The following is a 15,364-nucleotide window of genomic DNA, read 5'->3' on the forward strand; positions in this document are numbered from 1 at the left end:
CTGATTCCTAGAATGTCGACGTTCACTCTTGCCATCTCCTGTTTGACCACTTCCAATTTGCCTTGATTCATGGACCTAACATTCCAGGTTCCTATGCAATATTGCTCTTTACAGCATCGGACTCTGCGTCTATCAGCAGTCACATCCACAGTTGGGTATCGTTTTTGCTTTGGCTCCATCCCATCATTCTTTCTGGAGTTATTTCTCCACTGATCTCCATTAGCATACTGGGCACCTACTGACCTGGGGAGTTCATCTTTCAGTGTCCTATCCTTTTGCCTTTTCAAACTGTTCATGGGGTTCTCAAGGCAAGAATACTGAAGTGGTTTGCCATGCCCTTCTCCAGTGGACCACTTCCTGTCAGACCTCTCCACCATGACCCATCCGTCTTGGGTGGCCCCACAAGGCATGGCTTAGTTTCATTGAGATAGACAAGGCTGTGGTCTGTGTGATCAGATTAGCTAGTTTTCTGTAATTTTAGTTTTAGTTTGTCTGCCCTCTGATGCCCTCTCGCAACACTTACCGTCTTACTTGGGTTTCTCTTACCTTGGGGCTTGGGTAATTCCTCTCGCGGCCACCACTGCCGCCGGCCTCAGCCCCCGGCCCGGCCTAGCCCCTGTCGGCCGCCGCTCCCGGCCCCCGGCCCCCGGCCCGGCCTAGGCCCTCTCGGCCGCCGCTCCCGGCCCCCGGCCCCCGGCCCGGCCTAGCCCCTGTCGGCCGCCGCCCCCGGCCCCTGGCCAGGCCTAGCCCCTCTCGGCCGCCACCCCCATTAAGTACCAATAAATATGCTGAATTTGTTACAGAGTCCAAGTTGTTCTGTTTGCCACAAGATAAAATCAATGAATCCAAGATGAGGTATGGTGATCAGGAAGGTCCTTTATTCGGGAACTGGCTGACTAAAAAGATGGAAGGCTAACACTTCAAAACAACCATCTTGTCTGGACCTGGATGTCAGATTCTTTCATGAATCAGAAGTGAGGGGAGGTGAGGAAACAAAGCAAAAAGACCTTTAAATTCCTGCAGATAACTCCCAAAGGGCAAGCCAGCCTCAGGGAGGGGAATGTGTTAGTTGCACTTCTTTAAAGTCATTTCTAGGGTAGTGTGAAATGGAATATCTCATGTCCTGTCAACAAACAAAGATGTCACATCTATCTGTGACTCTGCCCTTCCCAAACGTGAATTTCTGGACCACCTGGTAAGTAGCCAAGTAGGGCCCCTGTGCCATTGCCCCACAAAGACTCACAGTCCTTCACAGGTGGTTGGTGTCAGGTTGTCTCCCTGAGGCAGGCCATTATCTATGTTTACAATAACACAAAGAGTTAAAGTCACAGAAGCAGATCCAGTGTAAACTCAAAATTAACCCTTTCTGGTTACAAAATAAGCCTACACCAAGATGATTAATCCTCCAAAGTCACTCTCATGAAAATAAAGCATAACCACCACTCCCGTCAAGTGGTTAGAATGTGTCTTTGCTGCTTTTCGGCAGCCTGTTTTAGCCCAGGCCATTGTCCTTGCCATGTCCAAGCAACCCACTTTTTCTTCGGTGCTACTATATAATTTTCATATTGCTACCTCTTCTTTGTCATTTGTATTTCAGTTTGTAAAAGCTGTACTAATGCTTCTGCAATCATTTCTATTTCCACTTTGAGGTTTGTTGCAAAAAAAAGGAACAGAAAACGTAAATGAAAAGATGAGGTAATGTATTTCCTCCGTGAATTTTCAAGAGATCAAAACTTTCCACTCTCATCGAGCATTCCTGGAAAGTAAAAATAAGCAGTTAATGCAAAAGTAATGCGCAAAGGTAAAACGAAAGTAAACGATGTGATTGAAAAAAACTATAGTGACATCTTCTCTGTCCAAATGACAAAATGTCTCGTAACTACACAAATGGGGATGAAGAGCTCTACAGAGTGACAGATTTCAGACCACCCCATGTGAGACTGTTTAGCTGCAGACAGAGCCAGAGGAGGGTAGCAGGCTCTAGGCAGAGTGTTACCTAACAGGATAGTTGTTAATTTGCTAAATCACAGTATCTGTTTATTTATCTTTATTTGTCTGTTTACATTAGTCACTCTTCATGGACATTGTTGGATTCTGAGGATGTAAACCTATTAACTCGTGAAAAGAGACTGGGGTGCAGAATGGATGGTCATTTTATTCACATGTGAGAGGTCAGCTGTTACCTGGAAGCTACTAAATATAAGTGATTTCAACAGCACATCATGTTCATGCAAGAGATGAGAGTAGATGTAATAATATTGACCAGTGAGCTGAGAATTAAAGGAAGGGAAGCAGGCCATCTCAATGAAATTCTATCCAGTTTCCATAGTTGGATGTGTAAATTTTCTGCCTCGTGGGAACAGCTAACAGATACTGAATGCTTATATGTCCTGGCATTGTCAGAAGTCCGTTACATCCTTCAGTCTTCACAACTATCCAGTGAAACAGACATCACTATCAATTCCATTTAAAAGGAGATAGCCGGAGTGCTGAAGGTCACATAGCCAGTGCAGGCTGGAGCTGTGACATTGAAGAAGGAATTAATGGGGCCTGGACTCCATTTTAGGCCTGTTCATGCTGATTATGTTCGGCCACCTCCCTAATGGACTCTGAACTCTGTGCTTCGTGCCTATGGAAACAACAATAGAAGGACAAGACCCCCTCCAGACGGGGGAATCTTGAAGATTGTATTCAGGTTACTCATCACACTCTGTGCTTAGTGCCTGTGGAAACGACAATAGAAGGACAAGACCCCCTCGGACAGGGGAATCTTGAAGATTGTATTCAGGTTACTCATCACCTAAGGGAAAACATACACTAATCCCCCTACCTCCAGACAGGTCATAGATTTTTTTCTGTCACCTCGGGCTTATTGATAATTGATTGTTTGAATATGGGGTTATTGTGATTGTATTTACCTTTCCTTTGTTTATGTAAGTCACAAAGAAATTGGGGTAGTGGGTTCAGACCCGTACACATGGGGTATAAAAGATTTTCACAAATGCTGGTCGGGGTCCTTGGCTAAGAGGAGACTCTGCCTTGGGCCCGCCGGTGTAATAAACTGCACTTCACTATCTGCATCGTCCTTCTGAGGGAGCTTGTTTCCTGGAGCGCGTGGCTATAACAACATCAACCCAGACAATCTTGCCCCCGTGTCCACTGTCTAAACCTCTGGACTGAGCTGTCTGCTCGGACAATGTGCTTCCTATCACGGAGGGATACTTAGTAAGCTCTTCCTCTCCAATTCCTATTCTTTGTCACAAAAATACCATTCACTCCTTCCAGGGACATTACAATCATTACACTACAAATGAAGAGTACACATTTCCCTTAGAACTTGCTGAGTTCCAGTCCTATATCTCAAATGAGTTTGGTTAATACCTACAGGAGGACCCTGACCAACTATGGCAAGTTAGCAACTTTGAGAGTCCCTGTTCCCATCTGAGGTAATACTTTGAGAAACTATCCAGAAAGTTAAAAAATCCATTTATATTACTCTTACTGTCTTTGTTTTCAGAAGATGATCATTTTCCAAAACAGTCTTCAAATTCTAGGTCTACTAAAACTTTGGTGTGTATAGTTCTCTTAGAGCTACTTCTGGGACAGAGCTGAAGCTCCAATACTTTGGCCACCTGATGGGAAGAGCCCACTCATTGGAAAAGACCCCGATGCTGAGAAAGATTGAGGGCAGGATGAGAAGGGGGTGACAGAGGATGAGATGATGGGATCACATCACCGACTCAAAGGACATGAGTTTGAGCAAACTCTGACCGATAGAGAAGGACAGGGAAGCCTGGCCTGCTGAGTCCATGGGATCAAAGAGAGTCGGACATGCCTTAGAGACTGAACAACAACAGTGGGACAGAGAACCTCTGTGCACTTCCTCTGGGACAGACACCATCCTGGATACTCCACATGTGGCACTACTGCCTTTAGGGAGCTTACAGTCTATCAGGGCAGTCAAGTGTTCCATAATTAGATGGATTACTTAATTACAATGGTACACAGTGTAGCTTAAGTAGAATGCTTAAGGTTGATGAGGAATGATGTGGAGGCTGAATAGTTCAGTGGTCAAGTACCACTTATGCAGTTAATCCTGACTGTTAGCAAGTTAAGTAATCTCTCTGAGTTTTCAGTTTCCTTATTTGCAAACATGTCAATACTTATAGTAATTATCTCATAGGGAAGCTGTGAAAATTAATGAAATGTTTATTAAGAACACTTTCCTGAGAGGCTATATGTAAAACTTCTGCCATTAATATTATTAAAAATTCTCTGTACCTTACAGAATTGGTAAAGACATGTCATTACAAGGTTTGAATATAATTGCAATCTCAATATGCCTGAGTGTATGGTAGGTTATCACTTCCCAGTGAAATATCTAAGGAGATGAGATTATCCGTACTCTCACGCAGTGACTGAAGCAAAGTTTCCTGTGAAATATTGTAGTGGTAGAAGAGAGAGAAATAAACACAGGCAAACTTGAATTTTTTAGGACGACCAGCACCTAAAAAACTGCCTTGCAGATTATAGTTGCAACATAATTCATTTTTCACAAATGATATCAGTGATGCTGTTTCCTATAATGTCTCCAGTGAGCGTAAGGCCAACTCAGGTAATATCGTAAAGGAACACACACAACTGAATATTTATTAAAGAAGGGAGAAAAGAGTAAATAAGGAAAAAAATGAGAGAAATCAAAATCTTCCTCTTATAAGCTCTTTTTATACTTAATATTTCTTGGTGATCTGGATAAACCATCATATATATACATATATATATATATATATATATATATATATATATATATATATACACATATTTTTTTTTTGGTATGAATATTTCTCCCTTCACTGACTTTGACCAGACTTTCCTCCCCAGGAACAACTAAGGAGGTGTGAGAAGCATGATATACAGCTGTGTAGCTATCAACTACAGTGGCACGCGTGATTAGTGTCCCCCACCTAGGCACTCATGGCAAAAATTAGCACTTTTATTGATTTCATTAAAAAGAGTAGAAAAAGAAAGGAAAGAGCAAAATGTGGAAAAACCCAGAAAATGAAAGTTTTTCTACTCACCCTTTAATAGCCACCCATCACCCCAAGTCCTCAGAACTTGCCTAGACCTCCCCTCCAGGCAGTCCTGCAGAGCCCCCAGCGTCCCAATGGCCCTGCCCGTCTCTGTGCTGCTGGCCCTGGTGATGCTCTGCTCCAGCCCCATGTGCTCTCAGGGCTGTGAGCTGCCTGGGAGCCACGGCAACCTGGAAAGCTTCACACGTAGGAGTCAGATGGAGAGTGTGTCCATTGTGTCCTGTCTCAATGACAGGACTGACTTCAGATTTCCTCAGACCCTGGTGGACAGGACCAGGCTTGAGAAGACAGAAGCCACAGCTGTTGTGCACGAGTTGCTCCAGCAGATCTTCCAGCTCTTCAGCACCACAGGTTCTTCGGCAGGTCAGGACCAGAGCCTCCTGGACAGATTCCTCGCAGGACTTGATCAGCAGCTGGAGGAGCTGGACACATGTCTGAGGGAGGGAAAGATGACAGAACAGTTGCCTCTAGGGAGTGAGAACTCCAGATTGGCTGTGAAGAGTTACTTCCAGCGAATCAGTGTGTATCTGAAAGAGAAAGAATACAGCCACTGTGCCTGGGAGGTTGTCAGCATGGAAATTAGAAGGTGCTTGCTCTTTGCCAATAAGCTCATCAGAAAACTCAGGAAATAAAGAAGACGTTGAATCTGAAAACAGTTCAGCTGGTCAACTAATTGGCTATTTTCTAAGACTCAATATGCAACCTTTAAGTCTATTTTTGTGTCCGATGAAATATAAGTAATAGCTAATATATGGGATTATTTAAATGTATGTCAAATGTTTTGTTACCATAGATGTTTAAAACGGATTTAAGAATCCATTTTCCATATCTTAAAAACTTGTAATATTTATTTATTTATTTAAATTATTGGAAATATTTAGTCTGTTCATAGCATTTAAAATTTTATCATTCATAAGATATTTGCTTTGTACTATATTTTGTATAAGATTATTCTTGTTTGTCAGTAGAGAAACTAAAAGTAATTTGAAAAAAACAAATTGACTTGCACACACCTTTGAATAAAATCTAACCCAAAGCCTGATCCTGCAAGATAAACCTATACTGAAGTCACCAGAATAAAGAGGGAACGGAGTTACCCACCCTGGGTCATAGAAGAAACAATGGACAATTTGAAGAGGGATTGAATGTGATTCTTGAGACATTGATTAGAGGTGGGAGGGAGACGAGTGGAGAAAAGCCCAGGTCATGGACACAGTTGCCTGCTTGAGGCCTGTAAGAACCGGAGCGCCGTCAAGCATTAGTGGAGACCCACATACATCACGGGAGGTCAAACTGCATATGTGGAATCTAGGATCCTGCAGTAGGATGTGGAAGGGGGAGTAAGTTTTCTACACTTGGCCACTCCTGAGAAAAGAGTCTTCCTAAACTGTTCAAATGGAGGCAAGAAGAACAAGGCAGGCTGGGGATTACAGAGACAGCTAAGAGATGTGAGAACCAGTAGCTGCCATGATAAATGTGACTCTAAAGAAGTAAAGAGGGTTTCTTAAGCTAATTTATATATATTAAACACACATGTCATTGCTAAACTTTTAAATTATTCATACAAAGGAATGCCTACCCTTGACCTCTAGAAGGATGCACCCTATTTCTATACTGTTAAAAATTTAATGAGTATCCTTCTAGACATTTTCCTATGTAGTTAATAAATCTATACATATGGACATACTAATGTATATCACATAAATACCAATTTTTCATATACTTGAGTCTCTCATTTATTTATATTTACTTGCAAATGGATCTTCAAGATTTTTATTCATTAGTATATAAAAATAGATTGCCTAATTATACATTGCTGCATTATGTCTTAACTGCAAAACTAAGATAATCATAAAAGCTTATCTTGAAAGTGTGGTAAGATTAATTGCTTTAATTCACAGCACACGCTCAGAATGGTACCAGATACTTCCTAAGTGCTCCTTACGTATTAACTCTTTTATTTGAATTTGGTTAGAATATTATTTCCTGATGTTCTGGGTTTGTGGTCAGGAAGATGAGGCAGTTCCCAGAGAGCTGTTCAGAAGCAGAGTCCTGCAGCTCATCCCCTGCACAGCTAGAGGAGAAATAGCCATTCACTGGGATGACGAGGCCAAGCCTGTTGCAACAATACCCAGAGTTCTAGATGGAAATATTCCTACGTGGCACACAGGCCAGCTGTCTACAAGGACTCAGCCCACCCTCACTGGATTCTTGGTTCTCCCTGGAGTTTAGCAGCTCAGAGTTTCAGCCAGGAAGACACAGGCGTCTGGCAGGCAGGCAGGAGGATCCTCTGCTCTGTGCACTCAACTCAGCCAGGAGGCCAGGCCGGAGGGGATTCCCAGCCTGGATCCTGAAATCCCGTTTGGCAGCTTGCCTTTAGTTTCCTTTTCACTTGTTGCATCCACTTCCTTGCTATTTTTGCCTTCTGGGTTTCATTACATAATCTCTGATGATGTAACAACACTCAAGTCACTTGTCAGTTTGAAGTATGTAGAGGGCTTTGCTTTGGGCTGTTTCACTTTAAGGAAGATTCAGAAACTGCCTCTGCTGCTGCTGCTGCTGCTGCTGCTGCTGCTGCTAAGTCGCCTCAGTCTTGTTCGATGCCTTGAGACCCCATAGACGGCAGCCCACCAGGCTCTGCTGTCCCTGGGATTCTCCAGGCAAGAATACTGGAGTGGGTTGCCATTTCCTTCTCCAGTGCATGAAAGGGAAACTGCCTCAGAGACAGGAAACTAACCCAGAACCCACACAGTGGGACTTGCTCACATGTCAGCAGAGGGAGGCCTCTGAGCCTTGTTCAGTGGCTGCAGCCAATATGTTGTCCTTTTAACTGTTTTCTCAACCTTAGGTTAGCCTGTCTCAATGCACCCCTGATAGGGATTTTGAGAATTAAAGTCCAGCTCAGAGAATGGCCTGGGATCTGAAATAAATGCAGGCTTGATGCAGAAGGGCATGTTCTGAAAGGGCCAGTCGGAGTGTCCAGCAGCAGTGGGTCTGGCAGCAAACAGTGGAAACAAGGCATGGGCTGCTCCTAACTGTTCCTGGGCCATCAACCCTCTGAAGGGAGCATTCTGAGGATGATAGGGGGCAGAGTGTAAGATCCTCTGGTTGGGTATGTTCTGGAGGAGTTAGAAGAGCTAGGCAGAGAGGCCTTCAGCCAAGTACTTAGTTTCAGCTGCCTCCTGAAGTAAGCAAGAAAAATATTGGGCAATGAGTCTATCCAAGGCCTGTGACAAGATGTCCGTGGTGTGAGAAAGGGGAAGAGAGAAGACTGCAACCAGGGGCACTTAGATCTCTCTGCATATTGTCCCTCTCCACACCTGGTGGGAGGCCTGAGGAGGGGCTCTGGGCCCACCAGCTGTTAGCTGTGAGCACAGGGCAAACCCAGCCTGGGCAGAGTCAGCCTCAGGTGCTGAGAGAGGGCGAGAGTGAGGCCGCACCTGGAAGATGGGAAGACGGGCTCTTCCCTCAAGCTGGCGATGGGCCATGAAGCTTCATATCATGGTCCTGAAGCTTCACAGGAGCTCTCTAGGTTGCTGGGCAAAATGTCTCCAGTCTAGGTTGGCCTAGTTTTAAATTTTGTATACATTTATACAAATGGTTTGTGTTTTCTTTTGAGTTGCGTTTCTCTTACTCACTACTATGTTTGCGCATTTATTGTGTTTCTTACATCTTTTTATTAACAAACCTATTATAAGCATAGATAACAACTTATTTATTTATGCCATTTTAAGGGATATTTAGGTCATTTTGTGTTTGGTGCTGTTATCAATAGTGCTGGTATAAATATTCTTTACTTATGTCCTCAAGCATATTCACTTGATTTTTTTCCAGGGTGATTGCTGGACTTACTAGGTCATACATGGACTATGCATATGTCAACTATGCTGTAAAATGTTTTTTAAAGTACAAATTTATATACCAAATAGCAGTTGCTCTATATGATCATCACACTTGACATTTTCTGTCCTTTAAAATTTTTATTTGCAGACAATATACGTTTATTTAAAAATTTGAAAATCCAACCAAATACTTTTAGATATAGCATTTCTAAAGTTAGCCAGGTTAAAAACCAAAATTATTTTGATGTGTGTTTGTGTGTGAAAACACAAGGAAAACCTAGTCCATTAAAAAGTAGAAAATGTAATGAAAAAACTGTTTCATTCATTGTTGCAACAACAATAAATAATAAATATGTTGTGAAAAAACCTCAGAAAGAATGTGAGAAATATATAATCAAGCCAGTAGCAAACCTTTATTGAGAGACATGTTTAAAATAGTCCAATAAATTGGCAGCATTTGCTTCTTTTATTTCTGAAGTGGTTAAGAAACATTTGTGCCCCCAACTAAAATAAATAAATTTATTAAAAAAAAAAAAAAGAAACAACAAAAAATTACTCTTTCCTCTTTTAGAAAAATATATATTTTCAATGTTTACCTGATTAAAATTATACTCAGAAAAAAAAAAGAAACATTTGCTGAATAAATATTTGCTCACTAAATGACAGTGTGTGTCTCAGTAGGAGGTGGCCTTGGTAGTCTCCTATTGTAGACTCTGTTTTCCCTTCTCACTGATGCTGACCACCTCATCACATGCTTACACATGTTTTTGCTCACTCAGAAGAAGAATTAGTTGTAGAAGTTGCTTAATCCTTATTGATGATCAAGATGAAAAAAAAAGGCAATCTCAATGTAATAGAAAACACTTCTATTTTTCATTTGTTTCTAGCCATCTAATTTGAATCAAATTTCAATTCTAGGCTCGTACTTAGAGGCCAGAAGTGAAGGTAATTTGGCCTGTCAAGGCTACCTTAAAAAGGATTAAAATCTAGAACTTCCCTGGTGGTCCAGTGGTAAAGAATCCACCTGCCAATGCAGGGGACATGGGTTCCATCTCCGGTCAGGGAAGATCACATATGCTATGAGGCAACCAAGCCTGCGCACCACAACTACTGAGCCCATGCCCTAGAGTCTGTGCTCTGCAGCAAGAGGAACCCCCACAGTGAGAATCCTGAGCACCTCAACAGAGAGTAGCCCACGCTTGCTTCAACTAGAGAAAGCCCACCTGCTCCAACAAAGACCCAGTCCAGTCATAAATTAATTAATAAAAAACTAACTAGTCTACACTTTATTAAGAACTTCTTAATGCCTCCCCTCCGCGCCCCCTCCCATACACACACACTCTGGTTGCAGCAACTTTTTATTTCTTTTCTTATTTTTGGCTATGAGACTTCTGGGATTTTAGTTCTCTGTCCAGTGATCAAACTCAGGCCCCCTGCCCTGAAAGCATATTGTCCCAACCACTAGATCTCCGGGAAATTCCCAGATCTCCTTAGTTTTTTCCCTAATGTTCCTTTTCTGTTCTGGGATGTCATTTAGGATGCCCCATTACCTTTAATTGCCATGTCTTCTTAGGCACCTGCAGCTCTGACAGTTTCTCAGTAGTAGACTGTTTATGTTATTGTCAGTGGTATCATTTTTAAATGTTACTTTCCAACTTTTAATTGCTCATATAAAAAGAAGTGGTTGATTTTTAATATTGATCTTGTTTTCCTACTGCTCCCTCCATCTTAAGCTGTGTTACTCACCACGGAGCCAACAACCCCATGTGGTAAACTGAGCGCTTGACTGGTTCAGTCTGAGCTGTACTGTGACTAAAAGTATGGACTATATTTTGAAGGCACTATGAAAAAGAAGTATGTACCTATCTCATTAGTAAGTTTATATTGGTTTATGTTGAAATGATAACATTTAGATATATTGTGTTAAATAAAATCTACTGTTAAAATTAACTTGTTTCTTTTTACTCTTTTGATGCGGCCTCCAGAAAAATTTAAATTGCACATTCATATAGAAAGAAGTGGTCTTTTAATTTCCTAGCTGCAGTCACCATGTGCACTGATTTTGGAGCCCGAGAAAATAAAGTCTGTCACTGTTTCCATTGTTTCCCCATCTATTTGCCATGAAGTGATAATGAGTTTGAAGAAACTCCGGGAGGTACTGAAGGACAGGGAAGCCTGGCATTTTGCATTCCACGGGGTCACAAGAAGTCAGACCTGACTTAGCGACTCAAAACAACAACAAAGTTGCTAAAGTTATGTGATGTCTTGCTGCTTATGGCTAAGGCCTCCAAAAAATTCAGAACAACTTAGTTTAACATCATTCTATTTTGTTTTTAATATACATTATTTTTTCTTTTTATTTAAATATATTTATTTTTAATTGAGTGATAACTGCTTTACAATACTGTGCTGGTTTCTGCCATGTATCAACATGAATCAGCCATAGGTATACGTATATCCCCTCCCTCTGGAACCTCCCTGCCCCCTCCCACCCCTCTAGGAATATCACTCTATTTTAGATAGGAAAAAAATAGGTGCCTATTTAAAATCATAAACTGCATGTATTTAATTTACATGTGTATCATGTATTTAAATACATGTATATCATGTATTTATTGTTCTTCAACTTAGTTTAATATTATTCTCTTTTAGATAGAAAAAATAGGTGACTCTTTTCAAATCATAAACTGCAAGTATTATTGTTAGGTAATAGCAGAATTGAGAATTAAACCTAATTCTTATGAAAAAGAAAACTCTCATACAAACAAGACCCCCTCTCCCCAAATCTCATAATATGAAAAGAGACAAAGAAAAGGAAAAATCTTTTCCAAAGGAAAGAATCCTGTAATAACCTAGTTCAAAAGATTTGGCTTATATTTTTCCTTAACATTCAGCAATTCATTGAAACTTTAAAAAACATTAGAAATTCTCAGTTTGTATATCTTTTTTCCTGTGGTATATATAAATTAAAATAGCAAGGAGCTTAAGAAAAAGAGCTTTAGAGGCAACTAATACTTTAAATGACACAGGAAAACTGAAAGGGAGAATTGAAAGTGGGAAATTCCTCTTAAATAGAAAGAATGGAGGGCAATCCTGTATAAGTAGCCCACACTCAAGGAGGAAGGACATTCACTCTGCAAACTCTTGAAGACTCAGCTTCAGCATCTACTAGCAGAACAGGTAGCCCAGTGCCTGTTTTCATCATGACCTACCGGTGCCTCCTCCAGATGGTTCTCCTGCTGTGTTTCTCCACCACAGCTCTTTCCAGGAGCTACAGCTTGCTTCAATTCCAACAAAGGCGGAGCATTGCGGTGTGTCAGAAACTCCTGCGGGACTTACCTTCAACTCCTCAAAATTGCCTCGAGGTCAGGATGGACTTCCAGGTCCCTGAGGAGATGAAGCAAGCACAGCAGTTCCAGAAGGAAGATGCTGTATTGGTCATCTATGAGATGCTCCAGCAGATCTTCGGTATCCTCACCAGAGACTTCTCCAGCACTGGCTGGTCTGAGACCATCATTGAGGACCTCCTAGTGGAACTCCATATGCAGATGAATCGTATGGAGCCAATCCATAATGAAATAATGCAGAAGAAAAACTTCACTATGGGAGACATGACCGTTCTTCACCTGAAGAAATATTACTCCAACCTCATGCAGTACCTGGAATCCAAGGAGTACAACAGCTGTGCCTGGACAGTCGTGCGAGTCCAAATGTTCACCAACTTTTCTTTCCTGAAGAGGCTAACAGGTTACCTCCATGACTGAACATCTCCCACCTGTGGCTCTGGGAATGGACAATGTGACTTTGATGTGGACTCTTCAGCCAGCAGAGGCTCTTGAAGTAACTGACAATGCAATTCACTGGATTTCAATGGACAGTTAAAGACTGTACCCTATTTTTAAATTGATTTATGCATTATTTATTTATTTAAACTTTTGTATGGGAAATAAATAATTTATGAAACAAAAGTCAATGTAGCAGTTTCAATGTCAACTTGATTTGTGTGACAACACATGTGAAAAATTGCAGAGCACCTTGGAGACATTCACTGCAAAGGAAGCCTACAGAGTAGTAGAGTTTCTGGTCCCTGCCTTTGAGGAATTTGAAATACAAGGAAGTCGTGTGCAATGTTCAAGTTATAGGCATACTCTCCATGTATCCATACAGTTTAGCTACTCTTGCCTTGTTCACTTCTTTAAATGTACCAGACAGCTCATGTTGTAGGGCTCCTTCATTTGATGTGGGTTTTTTCTTTTGTTTTAATTAGGGAGAAATGTACATCACCTTACATTTGAGAGTCTTACAAAGTAAGCCTTCTTGATGCCAATAAAATCCAGGAAAATTCCATTTAGTTTATAAAATTCTTACTAAAGTAAATGAAAAATTCTGACCTTCTAAATGTCCTCAGTTGCTTGTGTATGCCAACCCTTATTTCCAACAATGTAGTCCTCGGAAAGAGGTTTCAGGAACATGAGTTAAAAATTACTTAAGACTATCATGGAGTCACTAGAAATTGTCAAACATGGTAATTCTCTCAATTAGAAGTACCAGCTGAGCCACAAGGGAAGCCCAAGTGAAAAGTAATCATGAAACTATTAACAAGTTTACATCCACTAAAAATAGAAATGTAAAAGTATATAAATGCTTGTTTTAATACAAAAAAGTTTAGTTTAAATAATGTTTATTAAAATGCTATTGTTAAAATATATATTTTTTAAATACATTATATATATTTATTATAAAATAGGAAACGTGAAATATTTCATTTAAAATAAGTATATTAATTAAACATAAAATTAATTAAAAAATAAACTGCTGTGTTTTAAAAATATTCCTACTTTTCAGCTATTCAATACTTAACTCCACCACTTCAAGGCCGAAACCTTCAAAGACACTCTGAAAGTTCCAGAGCATTCCCAGAGCTCACTGTTTCCTGGTCACTTGCCCAGGTGGTGGCTGCACTCTGTCTCACCCCCAGGAAGACCCCTCAAACCGTCCCATGGTTCTTTGCCCCCTGGCCACCGCTGAGTTCTCTGTCTGCAACGCACTCCCGGGGTCCCATAGCCTGTCTCATCGCCTTGGCTGTTTCTCACGTTGTCCAAAAGGGCTCTAGGCCTATAGTCTCACCGACTCCACCTGGCTCCTCTTGGTGCTCAAGGCTCTCCCATCGGCCCATCGTCCCATCGTCCCATCCTCCCATCGCCCATAATCTCAACACCACCGCCGGCTTTAACTTTATCCACAGGCGATTCTATCGTCCCATCGCCAATATTCTCACCGCCTCCGCTGTTTTACACTCGTCCGCGACGCCCTCAGACTTCCCAGCGCAAACATTAACAGTCTCATCGCCACCACAGGTTCTCCTGTGAGCGCATCGCCTTCGCGTGATCCCATTCCCTATAGGCTCATCGCCGTCGCCGGGTGTCACTTTTTGTCAATGCAGTCCCAGTCTCCCATCGCCCAAGGTCTCATCCCACCGTCGTGTTTCACTTTCTGCACAACGCCTTCCCATCGTGGCTTAGCGAAGAGTCTCCTCGCCAGTGCCAGGTTCCCCACTGTACGCAATGCCCTTGCATCGTCCACTAGCCAATTGTTTCACACTGTGCGCAACACCCTCTCAGCGTCCCATAGACAAATGTCTCATCGCTGGTGCTGGCTTTCACTTTGTCTGCCTCGCCGTCCACTCTTCTCGAAGCCAAAAGTCTCAAAGCCACCGCCCATTACCCCTTTGTGTCCAAATCCCGCCCACGGTCTCATCGCCTATAGGCTCACGGCCGCCGCCAGTTTCCCCTTTGTGTACAACAAAGCTGTCCTGTCTTCCCATCGCCAATAATCCCATCTTCACCGTGGTGTTTCACTTTTCTTCAAAGCTGTCCCATACTCCCATCGCCCAAGGTCTCATCACCACAGCCGGGTTTAACTTTGGCCTCTACTCTGTCCCATTGTCCCGTAGCAAACAGTCTCATCGCCACCGCAGGTCCTTCTGTGAGCACATCGCCCTCCCGTCGTCCCATAACCAATTGTCTCCTTGCTGATCCCCGCCCGCACTTTATCCTCAAGGCTGCCATGGGTCACATCGACTGTACTCCCATCGCCACCGCCGGGGATCGCCCTCCCATCGCCGCATAGCAGATAGTGTCATCGCGGCCACCATGTTCCACTTTGTGCCCAATGCCCTCTCATAGTCCCACAGTGAATAGTCTCAGAGCGGCCACTGTGTTCTCCAAAGGCTCCACCCTCCCATCGCCCCATAGCAGATAGTGTCATTGCGGCCACTATGTTCCACTTTGTGCCCAATGCCCTCTCATAGTCCCACAGTGAATAGTCTCATAGCAGCCACTGTGTTCTCCAAACGCTCCACCCTCCCATCATCCCACAGCAAATCGTCTCCTAGCCACCGCGGGATTCGACCTGTGAGCAACGCTCCAGCAG

At 42.4% G+C, this 15,364-nt stretch overlaps 2 protein-coding genes across 2 annotated transcripts; both read left to right on the top strand.

Moving 5' to 3' along the window:
• Positions 1-5,164: 5,164 nt before the first annotated feature.
• Positions 5,165-5,722, top strand: LOC145545393 (interferon alpha-2-like). The gene has a single exon (XM_081590272.1). It carries the CDS (start codon positions 5,165-5,167, stop codon positions 5,720-5,722), a length of 558 nt encoding a protein of 185 aa, XP_081446398.1.
• Positions 5,723-12,135: 6,413 nt separating this feature from the next.
• On the top strand, positions 12,136-12,696 carry LOC145505692 (interferon beta-2-like). Its single transcript, XM_081488827.1, has one exon. It carries the CDS (start codon positions 12,136-12,138, stop codon positions 12,694-12,696), a length of 561 nt encoding a protein of 186 aa, XP_081344953.1.
• The last annotated feature ends 2,668 nt before the right edge of the window (positions 12,697-15,364 follow it).

The sequence above is a fragment of the Giraffa tippelskirchi genome, chromosome 1, assembly GCF_054371585.1.
Source record: "Giraffa tippelskirchi isolate mGirTip1 chromosome 1, T2T-mGirTip1v1.2.pri, whole genome shotgun sequence".
Taxonomy (NCBI): domain Eukaryota; kingdom Metazoa; phylum Chordata; class Mammalia; order Artiodactyla; family Giraffidae; genus Giraffa; species Giraffa tippelskirchi.

Coding starts and splice junctions, on each gene's coding strand:
- LOC145545393 (XM_081590272.1), top strand. CDS start 5,165: ATGGCCCTGCCCGTCTCTGTGCTGCTGGCCCTGGTGATGCTCTGCTCC.
- LOC145505692 (XM_081488827.1), top strand. CDS start 12,136: ATGACCTACCGGTGCCTCCTCCAGATGGTTCTCCTGCTGTGTTTCTCC.